Source organism: Salminus brasiliensis, chromosome 3, assembly GCF_030463535.1.
Source record: "Salminus brasiliensis chromosome 3, fSalBra1.hap2, whole genome shotgun sequence".
Taxonomy (NCBI): Eukaryota; Metazoa; Chordata; class Actinopteri; order Characiformes; family Bryconidae; genus Salminus; species Salminus brasiliensis.
Window position 1 is genome coordinate 34,962,631 of NC_132880.1, and position 17,636 is coordinate 34,980,266.

At 42.0% G+C, this 17,636-nt stretch overlaps 1 protein-coding gene across 6 annotated transcripts in view; it reads right to left on the reverse strand.

Moving 5' to 3' along the window:
- Positions 1-929: 929 nt before the first annotated feature.
- Positions 930-17,636, reverse strand: part of runx1t1 (RUNX1 partner transcriptional co-repressor 1) — a 56,171-nt gene continuing 39,464 nt past the window's right edge. For 4 of the 6 annotated variants that reach the window (XM_072675961.1, XM_072675967.1, XM_072675964.1 and 1 more), the window contains exons 5-11: positions 13,593-13,774; positions 11,037-11,287; positions 9,950-10,047; positions 9,296-9,500; positions 8,984-9,052; positions 6,609-6,799; positions 930-5,447 (exon numbers count right to left, since the gene is read on the reverse strand). In XM_072675961.1, coding sequence (XP_072532062.1) covers positions 5,169-5,447; positions 6,609-6,799; positions 8,984-9,052; positions 9,296-9,500; positions 9,950-10,047; positions 11,037-11,287; positions 13,593-13,774 — 1,275 coding nt within the window. In that variant the 3' untranslated portion in view covers positions 930-5,168. The remainder of the gene's footprint in view (positions 5,448-6,608; positions 6,800-8,983; positions 9,053-9,295; positions 9,501-9,949; positions 10,048-11,036; positions 11,288-13,592; positions 13,775-17,636) is intronic. The other 2 variants (XM_072675962.1, XM_072675963.1) reach the window with 2 other exon arrangements.

Here is a 17,636-nt window from a genome sequence, read left to right on the forward strand (position 1 = left end):
AATGTATTTGAGGCGAAATGCAATGGCTACTTCAGGAGTGTATGAAAGTGAAGCTGAAAAGGCTAAAAGTTAATGCAAGCTGAGCAGAGAGCGCTATGCACAACATGAGGAAGCCAGAGAAACGAGCTGGTGCTAGCTGGGTGCTAGGCTGAAAGCTAACCCTACCAGACCCTACTACAATTCCTACAGCTATCTAATGATCAGTCCAAAAGACCAAAAGACAAAGAAAAGATTCAGCCACCTATTTTAAGCAAACTGAGAAAAACCAAGGGTTGTTTTTAAGGAGCTGAATTTCAGAAACAGGAAAAATGCTTTCAGTCTCGCACTGGTCTCAAACAGGTCTTTAACTGAGTCTTGGAGAAATATTGAGATTTAGTCTGAATGCGGCATGTCATTGATTTTTATGGACTCTGCGCTCCTGTATCATTACAGATTCCGTCTCTTATTACCTTCTGTAGAACAAGCTGTAAAAATAACCTCAGGTTATTTTCATTCCATCATATCCTGTGGAAAAGCAGAAAAGGTTTTTTTTTTTTTTTAAATATGGAGACGCTCAAGGATGCATTATATAAGTCTGTGACAAACATTTGTCAAATCCAGAAGACCAACCAAGGGACTCCCCAGAGGCTTGGCATCACTGGCAGCTTTAGGCAATTCATGTTATAAATACGTAGCTGCTGATTTTCTAACTAGAATTGCATCAGTACTTTAAGGGGGCTATAAGGTCAGTTTTTTGGAGGTGGCGACAGTGCGTAAATCGAGTTCCCACTCCCATATCAGTCATTTATGCCATGATTTCTTATCCCTGTGTGACTCGGGTCATAACTTTTACAGACGTTACTATTTATACACCATAGAACAACTCGATAAATGCACGCAATGGCATCTTTGTCTTTCACAGGGCAGTGAGTCAAACAGAGCCCACAGGCTTTAGTGCAGGTATTAACATATTTATTACACAGTAAAGAGTACAACAATACCAGAATCATACTGCAAGGATTCACAGACTGACAGACCATTGATTATAGTCCCCCAAATAAATCAAAAAAATGAAAACAAAAAGAAACAGAATAAACAAGAAACCACAGTTCTGACATAGTAGACTCAAAAGCTCAAGAATATACTGACAAAGTGTGATGAAAGAGCACACCCCCAGTGTCAGTCTACCATTAACCTGTGGTTCATGTTTCAATTAAGTATTGCACAACAACTTTCATTTATTTGAGTTTTTTTCTTTCTTTCTTTTTTTTTTTAATTTTTAATTTTTTCACAATAAAAATTTCTTAGAGCCCTACGCCCACCCCGCCCTGCGCCCACCCGGCTAAACCAGTTTGCTTTATTTCCTCTGGTCCTTCCATTAGCCAAATGTTTAAATCGCTTTACAAATTGCAAAATGCATGTATATCTCCCCCCTTTACATATTGGCAAAAACGGGCATGCGCAAAAAATTCACCAGCCTTCCTTTTTTTTTCAAACACACCTCATGTTTAGTATGACTCTAGAACATGAACCTAAACGACACTGACAAGCGGCCTAGCGTTTCTTACAACAGAAGAAAAAAATGGGGGGAGGGAGGGAGGGGGGAAAGGAATATATCACGTATCTCACTCGACCACTTCTTGAATTATACTGTATATCAAATGGAGTCAAAAGTCGAAAATCATTGTTTTTTTTTTTTGTTTTTTGTTTTTTACTTCAACTTTGATTTCTTACAAATCAAACCCAGCGTGATCTGCATGTGTGACAAGCATAAAGGAACGTAAAAAAAGTTTTTTTTTCTTTTTTTTCAGCATATTTATTCTATTCATTAGGTTTTCTCTTTATGAGGTCTGCATTGTTACCAAGTAGTGATATGGTTTTGCAGCTGTATGAGCTTTTAACTTTGGATTTTAGTCCTGTTCTCGCGTGCCCATTTGGTTTGACTAGACCAGTTTCTGCTCAGCGACTGGTGCTCTAAACATGCTGTCAGAGGTAGAGTGAGACTTTTTGCCACAGAGAAAAAAAGGTCGTAGCAAAACAGACATATTGGAGAGGGTTTCTAGGTTTTTTTTTTATTATTATCACTTAACACTTTTCCACAGTACTTATCGTTTGTTTTACCCAGCTTGCCCTGAATACACCGACCACACGAATTGTGTACATTTTTTTTTCAAATGCAGTACACTAGTGTTTGAAGACAGCTTGGCTGCCTCACAGCTTCTGTGATGTGAATGGGTGTCACACACCGTCTTCTTTTTTTTGTTGTTAACTTTTTGGATTGTTTCACCTCAGTGAGTCTAAAGCGAGGGAGAGAGAGAGAGAGAGAGAGAGAGAGAGAAAGAGAGGGAAAGGGAGAAAGGGAAGGTAAGGAAAGGAGAGATAGAGAAAGTCCAGAGACAGCTCAGATCCAGCCTTTCTCCTAGATGTTTTAGCACCATGGTTTCGGGGAGAGCGCTCCCAGTGCCAAGGGATAAGTGCTCCTAAAGCCCCCTTTACTTTCTAAGCCATTCCTGACGAGGTTTTGTTCTGTTTTGTTTCAGTTGTTTCGTTTAAGTTCAGGCATTTCGTTTTAAACTTCAGTGGTTTCTCTTACTACATTACATGGCTTTACTGTATCACATGAGCAGAAGCGCTTCAGCGTTTGGATATGTTCTTCATGAATATGTGCTGCTTCAGTTGGACTATTCCAAATCCCCTCATTGCCGTGTACCCTTCTGGGGTGATACTCCAACCAGTTAAAGCTGATGAAGCAAAAAAAAAACAAAAAACAAAAAACCAAAAATAACCTTCAACACGCACTAATATCCGTCTAGGAACACACTGATAATGCAGCTGAAGGAGAACCTCATTAGAGGTCCGGGTGGGGTTGGGTTCTCTGATAGAGCGGGTTAGTGCCTCCTCCTCTATTTATTGCTCATTAGGTCAGACTGTAATCGCACATGCAAGTAAACCTTGAGCCATCTACAACTACAGTGGCTTCAGTGGCTTTGTCTCCATTCAAGCTGAGCATGGCTGGTCTTGGCTCTGGACAGGAGAGTGTTAAAGGTTTTAAAATGGAAACGTCACTGAAGTTGGTTTCCCCTGATGAACATGTGGATAAAACAAAGAACAAGTCACGGTGCATTTGAATGAATCTCTTTTTTTTCATGTTTTAATATTGGATAAAATCAGGTTTTGGTCCTTCATGTCTGTCTTTGGCTGTCTTCCATGTTAATTCTTTTGTAATACTGTGTTAACCTGGTGCTTTGCAGTGTTAAAGCTGTCTGTTTACACCTCTGCATTTGGAAAGTTAGTTTTCTTACTGTTTGTTTTTTTGTACATTTTCTTTTTCAATTTTTTATATAAAAAACAAACAAAAACCCAAACCAAAACAAAACAAACAAACAAACAAAAAAACATACTACAACGTTCAGTAATGTGCATGCACTGTTCATAACTAGTCAAAGCAAAGTTATGACTTCTTGCTATTGTGTTCAGGACAAAAACGTTACTAACGAAAGCAGGTTGTGATACTATTTCCCCTTTTTCTTTTTCTTTTCTTTACAGGAAATTAAAGTCACAGGTACATAAAGAAGCACTACAGAGAAAATCTGTGAAGTAAGGCTCTCTACTGAGAAACTCCAAAAAGAAGCATGCTGAGAGGAACTTTGTGACAGTGCAAGTACATTTATGTACGTCCCATGTACAAAACATTTATGTTAGCATTCCGTGTAACATGCTAGTTCTCAGAAAAGATCGGAGTTAGACTGAAGCAGCAGCTCTGAGAGATAGCTCTTGTCTTCTTGTGGACTATGGGAAAAGCCTTTTTCTTTTTCATTTTCCTCTTCTTAAAGAACTACTAGGGAACTACCACGAACACTCACAAATAGGAAAGCAGCTCAAGATAGTATGTCATTTTGCACCAGCTAGAGGGATGAGCCTAAAGGTATGACTGTTTGTTTTTTTTTTTTTTTTTTTTTAGTATTATGCATTATTATCACAATTGTCCAACACATACAATAAATAACCATTGGAGACAGTACAGGACATGAATGTTCAACACAATGAAAGCTAAGAGGGGGCAGAAATAAACAAGGGTTGATGGTAGGGCCGGAGCTGGACAGGACAAGGAGAGGTTCCTCTCCAGAGCAGAGCAGAGGAACTTGCCTGCAATGTGTGTACGGGCCATTTTTCAGCCCTTTTGTTCCAGGCCGCTGTCACAGTGAGAATTTGACAGTCCTGCTCGGATGGGCTGATGACTTCACTTCCGGTCTGGGAGCGCCTAGGATCGGGACCCAGGGGCACCTTTCCTTCATTGGCGGAGCTGTGTGACGCTTCACCAATCACGTAGGCTGCTCGGTCCTCAGCGCCTTTACATTCCTTTGTGAAACAGACTTTTATTTCTCAGACCACTGACCTGGATACGATCAAATGTCTTGCAGAAGCTTGGGGAAAGAAAAAAAAGAGGGATGAACATCTGTGTTCTTTTACAATCTGCTGCACATCTGCACACTGTGCTGAGGGTCTGCAGAGTTCAGTAAGTAACCCAGAGATGCCATCCATCTTCCAATCCACGGTGTCCTGCCCTGATGCCATTCATGGCAAATATATTTTTTTCCTTCATTATTTTTGTCTTGATTTCATGGAACGTCTTTTTTGTGTCACATATTTGTGTCTTTGTTTAAAACAGCTATATAGTTAATCCCTTGGTTTGTTGTTTGGTAAAGTGTCGTCTTTCAATGAGGTCAACCAGTTTCATATCCCAGCTACTGGAGAGGGAAAGGAGCATTGAGGACAGGAAACAAATAAAACAAACAAACAAACAAACAAACAAAACAAAAGTAAAAAAATAAAAATCAAAGGGGAGGTCAAATGTGCTCATCCAGAGGTCTCAGCTGTCTACTCAGTTTCTTTTTCTTCTTATTTACAGGAACGTAAGAGAGCGACGACGACAGTAAACATTAACAAGAATAATCAATAGTAGCTATAGTTACCAATAAAGGACACTGAGAATTTCAAACAAAGAATATCTTTGCGTTCTCTATCATGGCAAGTCAATATGACCCGATATGGACCTCCGGTGGGTGATCGTTCTGGAACCAGTCTCTTTTCTTTGTTAGCATGTTAGCTTTTTACCATCTTTGAGCAAGCGAGGCAGAGAAGGCAGTCCCAGTGGGCTGTGTATGATGTGTGTGAGCTGGCCTCTGGCTTTAGCGCGGCGTTGGCTCGATGGTGGAAGGGGTGCCGGGCGTGGCTGAGCGGGGTGTGGCAGCCGAGGGAGTGTCTGCAGGGCTGCCGGCGCCGCTGCTGGGGGTGGCTGAGGAGCTGACCGTGGCGGGGGTGTCCCCTTGCTGCTGGGCTTGCAGGGTCTGGCCGCATACGTGGTGGTGCTTCTCCCAGTCTTTGTGCTGGCAGAAGGAGCCGCAGTAACGTGCCGTGTTGCAGCCACTGCAGGTTTCGCTCGCCTTGCGTCCGCAGTTCCAGCAGCTCTGCAAGGGAAAGGGGTATAGAGGGAAGATATAGAACATGCTTAAACAAGCATTCCCTTATTTTAATAAGCATTTCATAGGAAATAATGGTACAATAGGATGTCCATTCAGAAAACCAATAAGATGTGCTACATTCTGAAAACTGAGATTTCCCATTTGTGCGTTTTTAATTTAAAAGAATTCTAGTTCATTTTTCCTGACAAATGGCTGCACTGAGAGCTTGGAGACAATAAGGGGCAAAAAAAAAAGAAAATGACTCACAATGGAGTCATTTGACCCTGTTCCACATGGCAGAACATGAGGACATATTTGGTACAGGTTAACTCTGAAACGCTCAGAGATCCCAGCGCTGCTCAGGTTCCAGGCAGGGCCTCTTTGTGTATGTCTTCAGGCCAAATAAGAGCAATTATGGCAAAGTTCTGAATGTAGAGCAGAAACAGGAAGCCAGAGTTATAAACAGCTACCGACGCGATCCTCCGGGGAGACGTGTGCATAAACACGGCTCACGCAATTAAACTCAGATGTGTGCGCCGTTTCCCCCGCTAACTGATTAAATGAGCCGAACCCCCCACTGTGCTCAGTAACAGTGCGCTCCTTTCCCAATATCCTCCCTGACCAAATCGGTACCACCTTAAGCTTCCAAATGTCTTATCCCTGCCTCAGGTGACAAATGACATGCTGCCACATTCTGAATGACAGCAGCCTGCATGAGGAAGTATCTAGGACATGCTTTCGGTCAACTTCTCATCCACCATAACAAGATCCAGAAAACAAAAGCAGCCACTGAATAGATTCCTATGAACACAATCAAGAGTGTAACACTTTAGAGCACCGGACATGGTGACATTCATTAGAATAATCACACACGTACCCCTGGTATACCCCTGGTATCAAAATGGGTTTTGGGCACAACTAGATATTGATGGGCAGGTGTTAAACAATTCAGTCTCATTAAAATACAGTTAAAATCAGTTCTGTTGAACCACCTCCAAACATAGTTAACTAGATTCTAAATGTACTGTTCTGACAGCTTTGAAGAGTGTGACAGCTTATACAGAGAATGGGAATTTGATCACCTTGTTAAAGACAGGTGGTGTACTGGTGGAGGTCATAGATGTTTCTAACATTTTATCATTTTATCTTTAACATTATTTCATTTACCTCGCTGGAATCTTCCTGCTGGTTAATAACCGACAGTGCGTCCTCAGCTGCTTGTCTCTTAGCCTCAGCCACAGTGCGCTCCATCTTAGCTCGCTCAGTGCTGATCATATCATGGGCCTTGCGTTCGGCCTCAGCCACAGCCTTCTGCAGCTCAGACATGGCCTGTCTCTTCACCTCGTTCACAGCCTCTTCTGGAAGAAAAGCCACAGGGTCATGAAACACCTACCCCAACCTACATAACCTCTTTGCTGATACTGCCAGAACCAGAGCTGACCATTGCAATAATCTAGAGCAAATTGTTCTGTCATAACTAAGTATAGCACAAAGCCAACAGGGACTTAAGCTACACCAACAAAAAACTCTTCCACTAAATAGATGGCGGATTTAAATATGTAAATCCAAAATGTGCATGAGTTACTTATTTAAGGTGGACATACTTAACCAAAAACAACATTAACTGTAATTATTTACTTTTTTGATCCACCATCTCATTAAAGTCCTTTTTGAAGACTAATTGCAGGATGTTTAATTGATGTATTGGTTTGATCTGTGAGAAAACCAACAAAGGGCATTTTGGGATTAATTAGAAACATCCATTTTGGTTTGAACATGACTGGGATTTTCTGTTTGATGAAGATAAATAAACAAGAAAAATAAAACAATTGTTTTTGTCTTGCTTCAATAAAATGTATGAAAAGTTTTGTCATAAAATAACATATCCTGACAACACTGCCTCACAGAACAGATTACATGAAGAGTGGTCTACTGATTTTTCACCTACAAAGCATATAAAAGATTTTTTTTTACACTTTATCAGTGCTTGCGTTTTGTATTGTTATTGCATTGATGTTAAATACTTTTGACACAGAAATCCATCTGAGCAGCAAGACCAGGAGATGGGTTTATTTTTTGTTGTTTTCAGCATTCAAAGCTGCACCTTGTCTAATTATATATGTAAATCAGGCAATTTATATTTAAATTATGCATTTCAATTGTGCTCCCAAAGGCCCATGCAGTGCAGGATATGAAAACTGGTAGGACATAGCATGGAAAGGATATGAATATTCATTGCCTAGTGTAAAGAGGTGGTCTAAAACAAAGGGCTGATTCTACTCGCTGCTCACTTTTTAAACCAGAACAGGTACTTGCAGCACACTCTGTGATGTGTTTTTCATCTCTATGAATAGGAATGTGTCGAACCCGAATTCCTTTGTTTACCACGTACATTAAATACCAAAGAACAACGAACAGGGACATAACCGTTCAGCTAAAGTGTCTAGATGCATGTGAGTGTCGTTTAGGGACTAAATTGTCATGAATTACAGTTATGTAGATGCCTCTTGTGTTAGAGAAATAGATGCTCGTGGTCACACAAACCCTCCTCCTCAATCATAAATGTGATTGCAGTGTGATTGCAATGTGGAATTGCAAAATTGGGACCAATTTTCCTCCGGACTGGACTGAATTGTTAAACCGCGGTGGTTTGGTGCATCCAGTCCTTCGTTTGACGGGCTGAGGTCATGGAAAATTAACTATATTCCCTGTTCCTTTTTTCTGTGATTTTATTCCACTGTTCAGATGGAATTTCAATCTGCAGTGATTCGTGCAGGGTGGTAGTACAGTGTTCTGATGACAATGCCTCAACCAAAATATAGTGCAGGAGCATCGTTTGCAATGTTTTACTTTTTTTCTAATTGGAAGACATTAGTTTGATTGCTCTTAGGAGGCCTTCACTTAGACCACAGAGCTAAGATGGCAACTGCTTTAGCAGATGCCTTTAAGTGAACAGAAGCCAGTGTAAACAATCTCCTGTTACAGCATCCATCAACTGTCATAGTTCACGCAAATCACCTACGCTTTAAACAAAGCCTTTTAATCATGCTATCTATTTTTTAAATGACGCACAGATAAAATGGTGCCGCTGAGAGAGGGGAGCCAGCCAGCTCCTCCTGCTCTAATAGCAGAAGTAGTTAAGTGCACTAAAGCTTGGGAGCACTAACGCTCTCTGATCGCTTGCTTTATGATCTAACGTCACCACTAAAATGTGTACAGGCGCTCTGCTACAATAAAGCCTAGCACTGGGCTGCTCAGAGTAGGAGTCCACACAATATTCACACTAGAAAGACTCTAGTGCTTAAAACTCAAAAAACATGGACAATATTTCAAAATTGCAGAGATTTGAGAGTGGTCTAAAGCACAGTGTGACACAAATTCACAAATTTCACCAGCACTGTGAGCTGAACTGTGAGCTAAAAAAGCTCCTTATTACCAGTGGGACCCAAATTATGTCTCTTCAAATTTCCTTGCGAATGTGTGTAGAAGTGAGTGGGGAATTGGAGGGAGCAATAACAATGGGGCAAAGGGAGATTATTCACCTGCTTTCTTCCAGATCTCTTCAGGAACGTAGCCAGATACTGGCCTGTGGAGCAGCTCTCGGTGGATCTCTGAGACACAGAAGGAAGACCATGGTCTGTCGTTATTACTTGCCTAGCACTGTAATACAGTATGTGGGCAAAATATCTGATGTACAGTACCCTTCATGCATTTTAAAATGAGATTAATGTGATCTTGTTTTAAACTGTAAATTGTCTATGCAATTTAGCCAGTTTTGGTTTTACTTCCTTGCTCGAGCCATTTTGTCAGTGTAGCCCAGTTCAGACACTGCTCATAGTCTGACTACTGCTTACCTGTAGGGTTGCTTTCCTGGCTGGCAGGGCTTTGCTGTCTAGACTGACTGCTGCTGCTGCTGCTGGAGCTCTTCTTCAGGTCCTCCGCGTCGCTGTAACGGCGAATCCAGTAGTTCAGTTCTTCGCGGTCTGCCTCCTGACACCGCCTTAGCACAGTCAAGGAGCGCCGCGTCTTCTCCACCATGTCCATGATGCAGTTTAGCAGCTGTGGACCACACACACGCTGAGTACACGTGTATAGCTAGGATCAACAGCACAAGCCAAACTACAAAACTGGGTAATTATAATAAAATAAATAAATATAGTATATGAAATGCTAGCTGCCTTTTACATTGTGTGAACAGTTTATGACAAATGGGCCAATGGAAATGGTCCACAATTGCCCAGAGCAAAACCCTGATGCATTAAAATACATAAAGTTTAATAATGTTTCTCGTTCTCTTGTAAAGTTTTTACTTTGGAGGTGGGTTATGACAGCAACAGTGTGTAGTATGTATATGCAGACATTCACATACACAGAAGCACACATTCAGAACTGACTTTTCATTTTGAATAATCACATTACGTAAAAAATTAAATGTCTACCTCTCTCCCACTCACATACACACATACATACACGTACGTGCTTTGAATAGTAATAAAAAATGTTATTACTTTTCTTACATGGTCAAGGTGCTTCCACTCCTCGGCCCATTCTCTGTCTGTAAGTCTGTGATCAATGACCTCCTCCTGACGTGTGCCTCCATGCATCCCTGCATGAGAGAGAGAGAAAGAAAGAAAGAAAAAAAGAGAGTGAGAAAGGACAGGACTCATTACAACTGATTATCATGCTTTCCCATTTCTCCTACTGGCCCTCAGCAGCAGAGTTGTTTCAGGAACTCGCCAGTTTCAGAGCTATCACTCAGGCCCTTCATGACACTTACCATCTCTCACACACACTCATGCACTCCTCACCGCTCACACACTTACTCGCCCCGCACCCCCATCATTCCTCACTCTCCTCCACAGTGCTGCCCCGTGGGCACAGTCTCTCTCTCTCTCTCTGTGAAATTAGGCCTGCCAGGCTCAGATATATCTCATTCATACATCATACAGAAGCACGCTTATGTATTTTTAGTACCCTATTTGGGTGTGATTTGTCATGGTAGTATATACAAGATCATAAGTATTTGGACAGTGGCCCAATTTTTGTAATTCTTCCACCACAGTAAGCAATCAAGATGTGAGTGACTTTCATCGCTTTAATGAAAAATACTGCAGTTGATTTGAGGTGCTTAATTTACATTTGGTAGCTGTTTATGGCAACTCTCAATATGTAGACCGATCAGGTGTTAATGCAGTTAAAGTAAAGGTGGTCATTACTAGGCTGAAAGAACAAACTAAGACTATCAGAGAGATAGCAGAAATGTTAGGAATGGCCAAATAAAGAATTTGGTACATTCCTAAAAAGAAGATAAGCACAAGAAGCACTGGCGAGCTCAACAATTCTGAAGGAAAAGGCTTAGAGGATCACAGACAACAACTAGTTGCGGAACTCTTTCTGTGGTGAAGAAAAGACCCTTCACTAGGTCAAAAGCACTCTCAAACTTTTAAGGTAGGGATTTACCAATTGATTTTAGAATGTTTGAAATGATTGCTATAATATTATATAAACTACTGAAAATCTGAAATCAAATTTGAATAATTAAAAAATATTACACTAATCACAGTGTCCCACAAGCCCCTCCCTTGCTGAACATACCGAGGGGCCTAGGACGTTCACGGAGCTCTCTGTGATTTGGATGGCGGTAACTGTCTCTGTAGTGGTGGGCAATGGCCATGTCGTCCAGGCGGTAGTGCTGCGGAGGGGGCGGTGTGGGGTGAGGCAAGCCGTTGGGCTGGTAGGAGATCCCGTTGGAGGGGCTGAAACGCTGCCCAGGGCTGATGGTGCAGGGCCGCTTGCTCGGGTGCTCTGGATGTGGTGGCTCCCTCTCAAAGCCATTCTCTTTGGTTCTATAGAGGAAAGAAAAGACAATTAGAGGGTTAGTTTAAGTTTAAGTGATTTCCTTGATCAAAAACAACCAATTTAACTTCTCTGTTATTTGGCAGGTTTTGTAGTTGTGTTAGTGTAGTGAAATTGCCCCTGATGTAAACAGCCAACATGTAATGAAAGAAAAAAAGGGTTTTAAATGACAGCAATAACAAAACACAGAGGGAGTTTTGGTTCTATTGCTGGTAAAAAGCTGACAACAAGCTGACACTAAGAACAGTGTAATGTTCACGTCTGTTCTGTTCTTTACTTTAGTCTGAGTTTACTTTAGTCTGAGAGCGACTTGAAACTACTGCAACTTCACCTAACTTCAACTAAGACACTGTTTTCTGTCAGTTCCAACCCTCTACATCATGGCACTTTACAAGCAGAGGAGGTGAGCGCTGTATTTTCAATATAAAGGATGTTTTGATGGTGTGTGGTCTGAAGACCTTAAAGGGTGTTCACTCAGTCAAAGCACACTTGACACACTCGACCCTACATAACCCTGCTGGGTGAAACCCCTGGAGCTTTGGCAAAGCAACGTCCTTCACTCCTTTCATGTGTCAGTGCGTGGCCATGAGTTAAGTGAGCACTTGTTCTGATACTTGCATTTGTGTGTGTGTGTGTGTGTGTGTGTGTGTGTGTGTGTGTGTGTGTGAATAGGATGCGTCTGTGCTTTGAGGCTCACCTGCCAACGAAGTGGAGGTCCCTGAGTTACCACTCAAACATACTGAACTTCCTAATGAGCCACTTTGGACTCCTAATGCTCGTTTACTGATGTCCATATGCTCCACAGAGCCCCCTTCCCCCAACACACATTGCTCCACACCTAGAAATATGACTGCTGTTTTTCTACCTGCCCCTCCTCCAGTTTTCATTTATGGTAGTTTCTAATTCAACATTCTCTGTTTTCCATCTTACAGGCCTCATTCGTCATTCATTTATATCTTCACAGACAAGCATGGAGCGTTATTCAAAAGATGTTCCAGTTTTTCCTCACTTTTCATAAGCAGTTTTTTTTATTAAACACTCCAGCCATTGGAGGACTATATCTTATAAAGGCAGCATAATAGCTGATTCTCAAATATGTGTCGCATCACACAAGATTCTCTAAGCTGGGCTCATTTAAATAACATTTTTCCCCCTTTACTTTTCACACACACATATATATATATATATATATAGAGAGAGAGAGAGAGAGAGAAGTTATGAAGCACAATAAAAAATTTTATTCAGATAGGTCTCCTCACATTTCTTTTCCAAATGAAGAGAAAAGCACTATGCATGCATTCTGGGGAGCACTCTTCTCTGTAGGCGAACTTTCTAGCCCCTTTGATATTAATCAGACTGCAGTGACCCTCCATTGTACTGCGTGATTAAGAACGGCGTAGATCCCATTCAAATTCCAATATTATGTTTGCTCTCCTCTCTGCTCATAGTGCGGTGAGGCAAAGCGAGGCGTGCAGAGCTAAGCAGAAACAGAAGCGCTTAGCCAGCCGGATGGGAACTCAGCCTCATCTGTATGTGTTATCAACCATTTCCCCAGGCTCACCTCGCCAGGCATTAGAGTTCCCGCGAATATGCAGGTATTACAGAAAAAAAAGCATAGGAGGACCGCATGCTTGGGCCTTAAAACCACGGGGACTTGAGGTGATATGTATTAATATCAGATACTATTTTTTAATAAAAAAGTACAATTTATTTGCATCTTTTTAGTGCTAAGAAAGAGGAAAATCTCAAGCTCCTGGGAGTGGTTTTCATATTAACAATTTGACTGTTTTCCCCTATACTTTCTTATTTTTTCAAGAACACATGCAGATTTTGGGCCTGCGTTAGTTTTATAGTGCCAATCCTAACTGGCCTGCATGACTCAGTGCCCATCCTGAGTAAACTGAGTAAAGGGGAGTCACTTTAGGCACAGAGTAAGAGAATATGGACACCCCCCTGCACACACACATACTCAAGTCTGTCTGTAATCTCCAGATGTGTCTCTCTCAGCCTCTCCTCTTTTGAAAGTTTTTGCCTCATTAAAACACGCTGCAGGGAAAGCCAATGGCGCATGACACTGCAGTGTACAAAGACTGGCTTACAGTACACCCCAGCAAAGACTATCCAAGCTCACCCTTAACACCTCTTCTGCTCCAGCAAGTACAGCCATAATCTTCTAGTCTTCTAATGCCAATTGGCAGTAAATATCCTTCGAGATATCAACCTCCACTTTAGATGCCACAGTTCTCTATTTCGATCTTCATCCATTACATATTTGCCCCAGCAGTGCAGACTGACCTGTCTGGCGTCCTCCTCTTGCCGTTCTCGTTGACATCCAGCAGCAGCTCGGAGGAGTCGACGGGGGAGGTGATGCTGGTGTCCAGTAGCAGCTGCTCATGCTGGGCCAGGTACTGCGCTGGGTTCTGTTTGGCCAGCCGAGCACAGTGCAGCAGCTCCCTCTGCAGTAGCGGTAGGTTGGCCTGCAGGGGGAGATAGTGGTCAGCTCTGGCAGCTCTGCTAGTCAGACAAAAGACAGCATGTCACCATGCACTTGGCCACATTCCAGTGTTTTTACAAGCATTGTTTACCCATTACAGTGATTGTGGGGAAGCTCTTTGGAGGTAAAATGTACGGAGCCACAGGCCTTACTTTGGTGCTTTCTTGCTCAGCTTCGTCTCGCCTGTGACCCTAACCATGCATTAGTGCTTTTAGTCTCCCCACTGCCTGGCACCGGGGCATGTAAAAATCACAGTCAACATGGAAAGTGCCATCTTCAAAGCAGGTGGTTTAAGAGTGGCCAGCATTATCTCTCTTTCTCTCTCATTTCCTCCCTGTCTCTCTCTCTCTTAGCACTGATTACTAGGAGGTGAGCTGGCTTTCTCCAAAAAGCACTTGGAGGCTTTGCCACTTCAAAGCGTTGTGGAGGAGCATTTCTACAGCAGATGAAAGGTTTTCATAACTATCTGTCCAGAAAGCAGTATGTGCATTATAGCACCCAAACAGCATATTGGGTAACTGTGCAAGAGCACTCTCTCTTTTTCATTTTTTCCCCCTCTTTCTCTGTAGGCAACCACAGAATGCCATTTCAAAGATGTCAAGCCCATTAGGACAACTCTGAACAACTCTTCGTAAAACATGCATGAAGCATGTTCCTAATTCATTCTCAAATATCACTTTTGGTGTATTGGCTCAAACTAAAAGGACTGTATTTAGGGCCTTTCGTGGAAACAGTGACATAAGCTGAAAAAAGGCTGCCCCTGGTCAGTGGCTGGCTGAGGTAATGGTGCGTTAACAGCTTATGATGGTAATTACCAGAGGGGAGAGAGATTGCTTTGACTCCCATGACCTCAGACTTTCAATAACTGGAGGTCATCACAATTAGTGACAGGTCATCCTTAGTGGCAGCTTGTGTCGTGAATTATGTATTTCGCAATTATGAACACAAAATGTCCATCCACAAGGCTGTAAAGGCCTGTTCAAGCACTACATGTCCAAATGTTTGTGGACACCCCTTCTAATAAACTGTCCATATGATGTATTTAGCCACACTGCACAACCACCATCATATATAACAGAACAGCTGAGAGCCATAATAAATGTACTGTTTTATAAAGAATGCTTAAAAGCTCCTGTTTAGCCCTCTGGTTTTGTGTGGTCCGTTAGAACACAGCTAGTTGGAAACTGCTGTATCAAAGACAAGCCACGAAGCAATGAGCCACAGATCTGTGTAATCTTCACTTCCTCCCGCTGCATGTAGTGGAACACTACCTCTGCCCTGCTGCGTGTGTTTCAGAACAGGCTGGCATGGTGCTTCAAAGAGACACATAGAAGAATCTTCGTATTCCAGCTAAATCTAGCATCTATGAAAACACCCATTTAGAGAAATCAGATGCTAAATAAATAAATAAACAAATAAATAAATAAAAAAAAACCCTATCAACACAAAGGCAGTCAGCTGGTATTGACTCCAGATTACATCATTAGCATGGTGCGCATTGCCCTTCCAGTAAGCACTTCTCTACAAACCCAACACTGAAGGGAGGGTCGTTAGATGACATTAGCCTAATGAAAAAACGCCTCTAATGCACATTGTTGCAGCTGCGCTTCTGTGCACTTATAAAAGCCCCTGTTCCCACAGCCATATGGTATTTGTCATTAAAGGCTCCTTTGAGGAAAAGCACTAAAATTAGATGAGAGAGACAGAGGAAGAGAGAGGAAGAGAGAGAGAGAGAGAGAGAGAGAGAGAGAGTGAGAACACAAGTTGCATCTTTGATAGCACCCCTCCTGACTGGATGATACAGTAACCATATGGCACGGCACGCAGAGACGGAGCGGGGGGAAGTGTCCCTGTATGCTTCCCTGCATCCGTCAGCGACCAGCACAACCCCTAATGGGACCAATTTCTGCAGCACACAGCCGCCCAGGGCTGCCAGTGGACAAGACGAAATGCCGAAGAATGCCACTCGCCGAGAAAGGGGCCATGTTCTTCTCTCATCGAATAAAGGGACCCCATTCCATCATGCTCTTATGTAGTAAACAACAAGCTGGACTCGAGCCATTTCTAACAACCGCTTATTTCACTGTTAAAGGGAGAGCGTGTGTGTGAGTGTGTGTGCGCGAGTAAAACAAGACTGAGAGCTTGTGAGGATATGTATGTAGGTGTGACTGTGTGTGTGTGTTTGAGAGAGCAGAGAGACAGAGAGATAGAGAGAAAGGGAAGGATGGTGAAGGGGGAGGGTATGAAGGTTATACAAAAAGGAAGGTGTGCTGGTGTGCTGTATAACAGCTGTCACTTCTAAGCAGATGAGGATGAATGAGTGCAGGGCAAGAGCGAGGGATATAGTGATATTCAAACACCGCTCATGTGACTCGCACCGACAATCAAGCACCGTTTGTCTGTTTTAGCGGTGGTGTCACGTAATAAATTTTTTGATACAGATGTTTTTTTTTTTTAAACAGATGTTTTACTGTTTATTTGCGCATTTAACATTACAAAAGTATGAGGACTAAACAACAACTCTCCCAATGTAACATGCTAGCCACAAGCTAATATGTCAGCAATGAGCAAATGCAATAGCCACAAGCTAACGTGCTAGCTGTGATGTAATAGTACAATATAATTACAATTTAAATAGAATTCTAGTGGTTGTGAATTTTGACGGTTACTTTGCAGGATGGGGGCATGGAAGGCAACATAAATGACCTTTAATGAACTAAATCTGTATAATATATAATTAAAGGTTAATAAAATAAAAACATTTAATGCATAAAAGCTATATCAGTGGGTATCCTGTCCTTTCGGCACACATGTATCACCTTTGTTGATTTACCCCAAATGCTGTGTTCACTATACTATGTGGACAAAAGTATTGGGACACCTGCTCATTTATTGTGCCTTCTGAAATCAAGGGGATTAGAATTTTAGATTTTTTTTTTTTTGAGATTTTTTTTTATTGCATTCAGTGACCACCCCACCTCAAATTAGCACCATCATTTTTTTAAAGTTTAAAATCCTAAAATACATGCACTGTTACAGCCATGTATCCCTGCAGGGCACATATTCAGTGACTTCTTTATTTTTTCTGCATTTAAAACTGTACTGAATCGAGACACATCAACTGCAACTGAATTCTGAATGTTGTGTATCGTCACCCTCCTAATGATAAATTATGGTAAGCTGTATTGTTCCACCCTTTATCTATTTGTATGCAACTTTCTTCAAATACTAAAACTTCACCCTGCTCTGTTCAATTTCTAAACACAATTCTACCCATTTGCACCCGTGATCCATTTATTTCTTTAAGCGTTTCACTTTAAGTGGCCTAATATAAACAGACACAAGCCACTCTGAGCTGTAATGAAATAAGTAGCCCACTGACAAATGGAGTGAGACCAGGGCATGGGCTGGTGTACTTCCAGAGCAGCTCAGCGGCTCATGTTGCTCTGCTAATGGTTTCAAACGCGTGCTGCCCTCCAACATCTACCCTGTAAAGAAATCGATTACGAAACAGGGGACTCCATCAGGCAGTTTGAACAAAAAAGAATACATTGTGCTCTGAGCCAGAGCATGCACTTTTACACTGGGGAGCCCGTGTGGATTCACATCCCTTATTTCCACATGAAATATTACCAGAAAAAGAGACAAAAAAATTAGCTCCCAGTGAACAGGAAATTTAAGGTCTTTTGACTCCTGGGGAACTCATGTATCCATTTATGCCCGTTCTTTTCCTTCCCTGAACTCAGAGACAGAAAAAAAGGAAAAGAAAACAGAGAACAAACTAAGAGAAAAATGCACATCTGTGTCTCAGCTCCAGAGCTGTTTAAATGCTTTCCAGATCGCTG